The 10,636-nt window shown below is 46.8% G+C and overlaps 1 protein-coding gene across 1 annotated transcript in view; it reads left to right on the top strand.

The window, feature by feature from the left end:
• The first annotated feature begins 3,267 nt into the window (after positions 1 to 3,267).
• Positions 3,268 to 10,636, top strand: part of NKAIN4 (sodium/potassium transporting ATPase interacting 4) — a 96,578-nt gene continuing 89,209 nt past the window's right edge. Inside the window, 1 exon segment of the mRNA XM_033153993.1 lies at positions 3,268 to 3,451. Coding sequence (XP_033009884.1) covers positions 3,268 to 3,451 — 184 coding nt within the window.

The raw sequence follows: 10,636 nt of genomic DNA, 5'->3' as shown, positions 1-10,636 counted from the left end.
TTGTTTTTGTTTTTGTTAAGTGCATGTTTATCTTGGCTCATCTTGCTGTTTAAATATCATCATTGTCCGTTGTCCTTTAATAGGCACTTTTGCATCATTGGGGGCTCTTCTTTGATTCCTCCCCATCCATCCCCCAGTAATTATTGTTGCTGGCCTTCGCTTTTGACAAGCGTGGGAGTTCTCCGGTATCCAAGATACAGAAACAAAGAACCCCAGGCATGTTTTATTTATTTATTTATTTTAAAGAGGGGTGGGGGTGGGGAGAGACCCTCCCCTTTGAAGAATCAGCTTGCTCATTTTCTCAAGCCAGTTTCGGATGCCATCGCCTTAGAGACTTCCCACGGCATTTGCCTCGGCGAAAACGGGGAGGTCAGAAATGTAAAGTTGGGGGGGGGTGTTTCTAAGCATGCCATCTAGCATCCCTGCTCATGCCTCCCACCCCCACCCCACCCCACCCCACCCCCTACACTCTCCCCCTGCTTTCTCTCCGAAGAGTGAGATCACAAGTTATTGGCGAAACTCCCAGTAAGTTACTGGGTTGAAACGATGAGATTTGCCTGGTCTGTTTCCAATTGATCTGGTTATACTGTTTGTGACATCATGCATCTGGCCAGCGATGGAACCTAATGGGCGCCATCCAGCACATGTTGATGGACGCTATGAAGCATATAAAAAGGAGATGTACATGCCCATTCACAAGTATAATGAGATGGACCCTTTGTGGTTTTGCTGGCTGCTTTGAATTTGTGTTGTCCATTGCTCTTCCGGAGAACAACGCTGTGAAATCACTTGAGACAGTGGGGAGGTTGGGTGCTGGGCAGCACTGTGTTAACGGTTAACTTCCTTGGCATCCCCCCACCCCAAAAAAGCACAGTTCTTTCCACCGCCCCTCCTTGCCTTTTTCCTGGCAGGAGACTCTGCAAGTCTTTTTCTCTCTGTCTCTCTCTGAATAGTTTCCTTTCTGCATTTAGGTCTCCTTTGAAGAAGCTTTCTATTAGTATTACAGGAGCTAGCTCTCTTCAGCCCTCTGGGCCTTAATGGATTTTACTGCTTAGGTAATCAGCTTCACAGCCTCCTCATTGTTGCATTTCCCTTTAAAAAAACAAAAAACAACCCACCCCTCCATGCCTCTTCCGGTAGGGGTGCATCTGGCAAGGCAAGCTCCATGTGAGGTCAAGGAGAGTCCACCAGCATGTTGCTGGTGAGTGCATCTTTTAATCTGGCAAGAGAAGCTCACTTTGAGGTCAGCGGAAGCCCATCAAACTTCTCCAGGTCCAGCAGAAAGATAAATAGTCTCCCTGTTATCAAGCTGAACCTTTGATACACTCAGAAAGCAGCAAGATGTCTTTATAGAGCAATGTTGGAAAAGGACACCCCCTGCCCCAAGTTAGGGAAGGAGCAGGGTGGGTGGCAAGCGCAGATTTCAGAAGGCAACCAAGGCTAATCCAAAATTGGTGGAGCTTTGTATATAACTTTTGCATGATATACATAGGAAGCTGCCTTCTACGGGACCAAACCATTGGTCCCTCTAGCTCAGTATTGTCTATACCAGGGGTAGGAGACCTTTCTGCAAGTTGCCAATCACTTGATGCCATAGTGACATCAGTCAACGCTGTGCTTTGAAGTCCCAACTGCTGGGACTTCAAAGTGCAGCATGGGGCTGTTTGAAAGTGCTTTTGCAAACAACCCTACCTTGCTCATTGACCTTCTGGGAACCAGTATAAGCAGCCTTGCTTTGAGCGTTGGGTGTGTGTGTCTGTTCTGAACTTGGGAACAGGTGTGGGCAGCCAAGCTAAGCAGGATTACACTTTCCGCTCACCAGCTGGTGAGCAGAGTCTGCAAACCTGCCGACTCCAGGGGTTTGTTTCGCCAGAACATTCTCCACATTCCATCCAGGCGGAAACACTCAAGGAGGCTGTGAAGCAAAGGATGTCGCCTGGAGGGGGGAAGTGTGGGCTGGAAGGAATTCACAGGGTAACATAGAGATGGCCTGGAGGGCTGCATCCAGCCCCCTACACCTAAAAGCTTCTCAACCCATCCATACTGCCTCAGATTGCAGGACAGGGCTTGTATGATATGGGGAGCATTTGAATTCCCTCCACCTAGAAACCTAGATATCAGGGAGGAAGACGTCTAACCTAGTCTTTTCTTTGTCAAGCCAGATTTTTTATGAAAAAGGAATTCGCCCACCCCAGTCTCACACTCAAGGTTTCCAAACAGATGCAACCAGAATATTTCCTGCCTTATTTGCAAGTTTTCTATGTGCATGGAAATGTTGGCATGCAAAGTTCCATTCCAAGGTTGGTATAGTCCTACAAGAAGGTTGTACCAGCTCCGAAACCACACACACACAGTTCAGTAACTGTCACCTTTCCTTTGGGTTGCATCCTGCTGCTCAGCTCCCCAGCTCCATCCCACTTGATGTCTTCTCATTTGAGCCAAGCCCTGGATACATTTGCTTCTTAATTGATGCCTGCTAATGGTTTCCTTTGTGCCAAAAAAGTGGGGGAGGGAGGAACAAACCCTCTGGATGGTACATAATCCAGACTTAAATGGACTGAGCCTATGGACCGCACTGACTGCATGACCCCCTTTCTCACAGAAGGTCCCATCTGCCACCTCCACTCCAGGCTCCCTACCATCCATCTGCTTGGAAACCAGGTGCCTATGAGCACAACAGCATCACGTGGGATGTTTGGAGAAAAAAAAGGGGGTGGAAAATCCCTTGCTACTAATTATCAGCACACACAAGCACGTTTTTAAAATAAGCGACAGCTTTTGCATATCTGGTGACAGTAAAAAAAGAAAAAGAAAGAAAAAGTACACCAGAAGTAGATTCTGTTTTCTGTTGGGAAATGAACAGGTGTATTATCATTGGCAGCTAATTTTCGGTCTTTCTGTAATGGTCAGAGAAAAATGTGTGCTGTATAATTCCGGGGTGTGGCCATGTCCAACTCCAAATATGTGATATGCATGTTGAGTCAGGCTGAGGGTACTAAACCCCCTACAGGTCTGAAGTGTGGGGTTGCCTCCTCCACCCCAAGAATAGGAGGACATAGGAAGGTGCCACATTCTGAGTCAGATCACTGCTCCATTTAGCACATTATTGTCTACTTTGACTGGCAGTGGTACCACAGGGCTTTACCACAAGACCTAACTTGGAGGTGCTGGGCAGGGCTGTCTTAAGCATATCCGGCGCCGTGGTGCAAAGATCCCTCCGGCGCCCCTCCCCCCTGCAACTCCAAAACAAGGGAGGGGGCGGTGGAAATGTCCTCTGCCACCCCGACCGCCCTGATCTCTGGTGTGGTGGCTGCAATCAAGCAGGAAAACGTGCTGGCAGACGTGCTCTCTGGCATCAGGGTGCCCGAGAAGGCAGCCCGGGAATGCTGCATGCCGCCTTTTGCCAGGAAGCAGGAGGAGGACAACGGCCCTGTCTTTAACAGATGCAGAGGCTTGGGAGGGAAGCTGCGCACAGCTTCCATCCTAAGCCTCTGTGGGGATCGCTCTCCTCCTGCAGAGGCTTAGGAAGCAAGCTGCACGCCTGCCAGCCATATAGTTGGCGGGTGCAGCTGGCGAGCGTGCAGAGAAAGAGGAGGCTGCCGGCAAAGCTGCACAGCTCCCCCACTCACTAGGTGCCCCTGAGAGGTCGGCGCCCTGGCGCAACAGACCACTAAGACCAATGGGAAAGACGGCTCTGGTGCTGGGATTGGACCTGGGACCTTCTGCATGCAAAACAAAGACTCTTCCACTGAGGATAACATGACAGGGGGGCCCATGTCTCATGTTTGAAGGGATCTCCTGTCCAAGACCACTTTAAAGATACGTGAGCATAAGATGGACAGCAAATTAAGTCGGCACATAGGTCACTTCCACCATGGTGAGATGGATTGCATTTCTATTTAAAACAAAATAAAAAATTCTTTCCAGTAGCATCTTAGAGACCAACTAAGTTTGTTCTTGGTATGAGCTTTCGTGTGCATGCACACTTCTTCAGATACACTGAAACAGAAGTTTTTATTTTGTTTTGACTATGGCAGACCAACACGGCTACCCACCTGTAACTATTTCTATTTAAATTATAGTAATTATTTATACCTTTGCACCTATACATATAAACTATCTCAGGCAATGTTTAGGGACACCTGCACCCTCTCTTTCAGCAGTGTGTAAAAAAGAAGGAAGAATTGCAAAGATAATTCTGCTTCCTTGCATGCATTAGGGTGCAAAAAGAGCAGTGCTTGAGGAACTTCTTGGTTCATATAGGCTCTCATCTACAGTGCTCCTCCAGCTAGCAGGACTAGACCAGCCCTGCAGATGGGAATCAAAGACACATTCCTCTTGACTGTATGGAATGTAAAGGCAGAAGATCCTGGCAGCTGTCCATGAATATTGGGTGCTGACTCCAGGCCTAGGTTTACCTTCTGTGCAGCTAAGAGGAAAATGTGCATAATCTCCACAATGCACGGCGGGCATTGTGGGAAGTGAACACGGCAGTCCCCATTTTAATTGCTGGTTATAAAGGGAGGGGACGCGGTGGCGCTGTGGGCTAAACCACTGTGCCTCTTGGGCTTGCTGATAGGAAGGTCGGCGGTTCAAATCCCTGCGAAGGGGTGAGCTCCCGTTGTTCTGTCCCAGCTCCTGCCAACCTAGCAGTTCGAAAGCACACCAGTGCAAGTAGACAAATAAGTACCGCTGCGCAGGAAGGTAAAAGGCATTTCTGTGTGCTCTGGTTTCCACCATCGTTTTCCATTGCTCCAGAAGTGGTTTAGTCTTGCTGGCCACTGACCCAGAAAGCTGTCTGTGGACAAACACTGGCTCCTTTGGCCTGAAAGTGAGATTAGCGCTGCAACCCATAGTCGCCTTTCACTGGACTTAACCATCCAGGGGTCTTTTACCTTCACCTTTTATAAAGGGAAAAGTATTTATTACGCCCTATCCTTCATCCGAGTGACTTGAAGTGGCACACACACACATTTGTGTACATGCATGCCCATTTCTTTTATCAACACAAGAACCCGGTGGGTGAGGTTGGACCCAGCTCAGCTACTTGGCTGGAGGGAGGGGGCGGTTCTGAATGTGAGGCACCACCGTTCTAACTCTGTAGCCACAACATCATGATGACTTTTACCAGGTGGTGGTCTCTGGGCAAAAAAAAAAGCACGCTCATTAAGTAAAAACGAACAGCTTCACCAAGAGCTTGGCCAGACATAAATAGCTTCTCAGGGAAATGGGAGAATCTCTTTAGGAGCCTTAAAGGGTGGGTGGGGGGCTTCAGTCCTGCAATGGCTCATCCACACATGATGGTTACATGAGTGACAGCTCACACAAACAACTTTTTCATTGACGGGGGAATGTGAACCTGTGGATCTTTGTTGATCTCTTGGCTTTCAGTACCATTGACCATGGCATCCTTCTGGAGCAGCTGTCCATGTGGGGAACAAGAGATATTCCTTAGCAGTTTGTTCAGCTCTTACTTGGGGACCTGATCCCAGAGGTTGGTTACTGGGGGTGTCTTGTTTGGCCCTTCAGTGTGGGGTTCTGCAGGACTCAGCCTTATTCCCCGTGTTATTCAACACCTGCATGAATTCGTTTCGAGGAACCACCCAGGGTTTCCGAGGGCATTTCCAGCAGTATGCTAATCACCTGCAACCCTATTTCTCATGTTCATCGCGAGCAGTTGTAGCAGTGGATGTGCTGAACCAGTGTCTGGCTGCATAACGGCCCCAGATAAACAGACGCTCAATCTAGATAAGACGCAGACGCTATTAGTAATAATTAAATTCAACAGGACTTAATCCCAAACAAATGTGTATAGGATTGCAGCCTCATTTCATTGGTCCTGAGGTGTGTACTTTTTAATTGCAGTGTGAGCAGAATTATAAATGAGGGGTGTGTGTGTGTGGTGTTTGTGTGTGGTGTGAAACTTGCATAATGCCAACACTCCCCTGCCAATTCTCTCACCAGCAGAACAAGAAGCAGATTAAAGGGTCAGTTTGAGCGCCCCCCTCTACCTCCCTCTCCCCTCCTTCTTTAGTCAGTTAGGGGTTGATGATAGTGCCTGATGGCTCTTTCCCCCTCACACAGAGCTCCTCCCCGTCTGTGTTGTCCTGTGCTCCAGTTTTTCTGGTACAACTACTTGGATACCTGCTGTGGCTGGACTGTTGATGGCGATGGACTACCATGGTTTTGACCTATAAAGCCTTAAACAGCTCAGGACGGCAATACCTCAAGGACCGCCTCTTTCCATATGAACCTACCCGGACCCTGAGATCATCTTCTGAGGCCATTCTTCACGTGCCTCTTCCATGAGAGGTCCGGAGGGTGGCAACACGAGAATTGGCCTTTTCTGTAGTGGCTCCCCATCTGTTGAATGCTTTCCCAGGAAAGTTCTCCTGGCACCTTCATTATACACCTTTAGGTGCCAGTCAAAAACGTTCCTCTTTAACTAGGTCTTTGGTTGATTGGATTGACACCCTATGCCCTTTTAAAATGTGTTGTGGGAAGGGTTATTGCGTTGTTGTTGTTTTTATTTTGATAACGTATTTTGTGGTTTTATATTCTGATTTTATCCTGTGAACCGCCCTAAGACCTGCAGGTATAGGGCGGTACATAAATTCAGTTAATAATAATAATAATAATAATAATAATAATAATAATAATATAATACCATTAGCACATAACTCTGGTGCCCAAAAGCTGGCGCTGGCTGCATACCCTCCAACATCTTGAGTCCGAAAACCAAGGCGTGCGTCTTCCTGCATCTGCTTCCGCGAGAGTCATGTGGCCCATGTGAAATCATGGAGCTTCAGTGCCACTTTTTTTCAGGGCTGTGCTCACACGGCACCCCAAAGCACACATTTTGGGGCACCAGGTTTTTTAGAAGGTGAGATCTCAACACAAGAAAACAGGATGTTCTTTTTTTCCGGGACACTTGCAGGATATGTGACCGCCCATATATTACTGGGCCAGGTTCAGCTGTTTTGTACAAATTTACAAGGCTAATGATAATAATAATTTTATTATTTATTCCCCGCCAATCTGGGTGGGTTTCCCCATCACTCTGGGTGGCTCCCAACAGAACATTAAAACTTTCCTAAACAAGGCAGCCTTCAAATGCCTTCTAAAAGTCAGATAGTTGTTTATTTCCTTGATATCTGATGGGAGGGCGTTCCACAGGGTGGGCGCCACTACCGAGAAGGCCCTAGCAACTTAGGTCCAGGTAATGTTACGTGTTGAGTTTAAGCCCAACCACTGAGATCTTTGGGGGAGTACAATGCACAGCTTTTAACTGCTAGAAGCCATGCATTCATTGTTGTTCACCTGTGGATCTCCTTTCTGATCAAGATTAAGTTAAGAACCTCTGTCGCATAACAAACACTTTCTTATTCCAGGAAGCACTTTAAGTGTTTATTCCAGGAAGTGTTTCCCTTTGTTTCATGGTGACTTTCCACTCTTCCATCTTCCGTTCGGCTTCTTTTTACATGCCATGCTTGTTGTTTTTCAGTCGTTCAGTCGTGTCCGACTCTTCGTGACCCCATGGACCAGAGCATCAGGGTCTTTTCTAGGGAGTCTTCATGACCCCATGGACCAGAGCATCGGGGTCTTTTCTAGGGAGTCTTCTCTTCTCATGAGGTGGCCAAAACTAGAGCCTCAACTTCAGGATCTGCCCTTCCAGGGAGCACTCAGGGCTGATTTCTTTAAGGATGGATAAGTGTGATCTTTTTGCAGTCCATGGGACTCTCAAGAGTCTCCTCCAGCACCATAATTCAAAAGCATAAATTCTTTGGAGATCAGTCTTCTTTATGGTCCATGCTTAAGAAACGCTAATGAGGAAGCAGCCTACAAATAAAGAAATGGGTTTGAAAACCATCCCCAAAGAGAAAACATAGGGGCGACAAGTTGCAAGGAAGAGGGACAAGGAAAACCAACTCAGTTAGGACCTCTGGAACACATGAGACAACTGATGTGAAGCAGCCTCTTGCTTACCAGAGACTCTTGGAGCAATAAAGCGGCGAATCTCCAAGGTGCCGTAAGACCACTTTTACGAATCTAAATAAATAATGATTATAATGATCAGCAGGTCCGGAGGCCTCAGCTGGTGCAGAGCAACATATGGTGACTCCCATTAACTTTTGGATCATGCACACGGTTTCCAAATGGCCTCTTTCGAAGCTGCTCTCCTGTGTTTGGTTACGCTCCTTTGTAATAATAACCGGTCTCCCTCGTGAGTTTGCTCCACTGTCTCGATATGTATTGAGTAGCTGCAGATTCACGGCTGGGTGTATTCCCTTAGCGGGAGAGCCAAATGCAATGTGTGTCAGGAGGCCAAGTTTTGATATGTCTCTGTCCTTGACCTTTCCCCTTTCCCTGGGCATTGTCTGGGGGAGCACAGGGCACGAATTCAGGTGGAGTTCAAGATTCTCTGGTTCCACCAGCTGTCTTCCTTGTGCCACCGTCACACAGCAGCTGTCACTGACTGAATTGCCAGTTTAAGATGCTCACTCTAGTGTTTAAAGCCCTAAATGGCATTGGCCCCAGGCATCTGAAATATGCTTTTGGGTGTTGAGATCAGCACTGGGGTCTTGGTAGCTCTACCACCTTTGGAAGCTTATGTGGTGGTGACCCAGGGGAGACCATTGAGTGTGGCAGTCCATCTGGCAACTTGTACAGTGGTACCTCGGGTTACATACGCTTCAGGTTACATACTCTGCTAACCCAGAAATAACGCTTCAGGTTAAGAACTTTGCTTCAGGATGAGAACAGAAATCGTCCTCTGGCAGTGCAGCAGCAGCGGGAGGTCCCATTAGCTAAAGTGGTGCTTCAGGTTAAGAACAGTTTCAGGTTAAGAACGGACCTCCGGAACGAATTAAGTACGTAACCAGAGGTACCACTGTATAGCTTTCTTCATCAGCTGAACCTTGCACTTTTTGTCCTGGTTTTGGATACCTGAGATACATGGGTGGTTTTACTCAGAGCAGACACATTGTAATGAATGAACATGGCTCAGTTAGGTCCATTAACTGAATACCAGTCTATGCTTACAGGACCCACTCCATTCTTTCAGTTGCAAATTGTTTAGCTCAGTTTGTGTTTTTGCATTCCGTAACATGCCCTGGAATCCCCCTGATGAGATGTTCTTCCTGGGAGACAGGAGATGTAGTCTCCCAGATGCTAGAGGCCCTCTGGCTGGTACCAGAGGCCAGTCCCAGAGCAGCTAGCAGATGGAGCAGAAGAGTTATGTATGGGGTGGGTGGGAGGGAAGCGAACTCTGTACGGTGGTATGCCCTCTACTCTGTCCAGTGTGGATTTGGGGCAGGGGTTGTCCCTAGAGCTGCTGAGAATGGAGATTAGGGATCCTAAGAAAGCACAGCTTTCCCTTCAGCCCTGTATCATCACTGTTTCCATTCTGCTGCATTTCACCTTCCATCAAAAGTGCACTATTCCTTCCACTGCTGGCTGCGCTCAGATCACATAACTTATGGAATTCATGTAAATAATTAAGTAATATAAATTGCCATCACGTTATTCGACCCCATTCATTTCATTGCAAAGGAAACACGAATGCAAAACGGGGGAAAATGTATAATAATTAATAGTAGCAGTAATAATAATAATAATAATAATAATAATAATAATAATATAATAAATTTGCTGCCCATCTGACAGGGAGGCCCCAGCCACTCTGGACGGCTTCCAACAAATCAAAACACAACAAGACATCAAACATTAAAAAATTCCCTATACACGGCTGCCTTCAGATGTCTTTCAAAAGTCAAAAAGTTTTTATTTCCTTGACATTTGATGGGAGGGCATTCCACTGGGTGGGCATTTATTCAAGCATTACTACGTAATCAATTGCATATCATTTAGCAATTGCGTATCATTTAGCCATGTTCAAATATATAAAAGGATGTCATATAGAGGAGGGTGAAAGGTTGTTTTCTGCTGCTTCAGAGAAGCGGACACGGGGCAATGGATTCAAACTACAAGAAAGAAGATTCCACCTAAACATTAGGAAGAACTTCCTGACAGTTAGAGCTGTTCGACAGTGGAATTTGCTACCAAGGAGTGTGGTGGAGTCTCCTTCTTTGGAGGTCTGTCAGGAATGCTTTGATGGTGTTTCCTGCTTGGCAGGGGGTTGGACTGGATGGCCCTTGTGGTCTCTTCCAACTCTAGGATTCTATGATTCTATGATTTACGGACCTATAGCAATTATATTTGCTACATGCAGCGCTGTTTCTGTTCTGCTGCAGTTCCACTTCCACCAGGAACTACGTTATTCCTCTTGCTGTCTGCTGTGGCAAAATTACACAACTTACCCAATCTGCATAATTAATTATGTAAATTTGGTAAGTTACATCATTTCAGTGGAAAGGAAACACCATCAGTTACATATTTGCAGATGGAAAGCAACAACAGTGAATACCGACTGCATTCACTGGATGATTTCCATTCTAGAACGTGGGATGAGTTCGCAAACACCATCAATTTCTGCTCCTGTTTCTGTTCTATTTGGAATTGCCTGGCATCCCATCTAGAGGTGGCATGGATTGAACCCGTGTCTTTGAACCCTATGCCCAAGGATATGAGTGCTGAGCTGTGCCTCCCAAACCACATAAGACACTTCATAGTCCAT

The sequence above is a fragment of the Lacerta agilis genome, chromosome 6, assembly GCF_009819535.1.
Source record: "Lacerta agilis isolate rLacAgi1 chromosome 6, rLacAgi1.pri, whole genome shotgun sequence".
NCBI lineage: Eukaryota > Metazoa > Chordata > Lepidosauria > Squamata > Lacertidae > Lacerta > Lacerta agilis.
The sequence above is the reverse complement of the archived record's forward strand: the minus strand, read 5'-3'. Positions and strand labels throughout refer to the sequence as shown.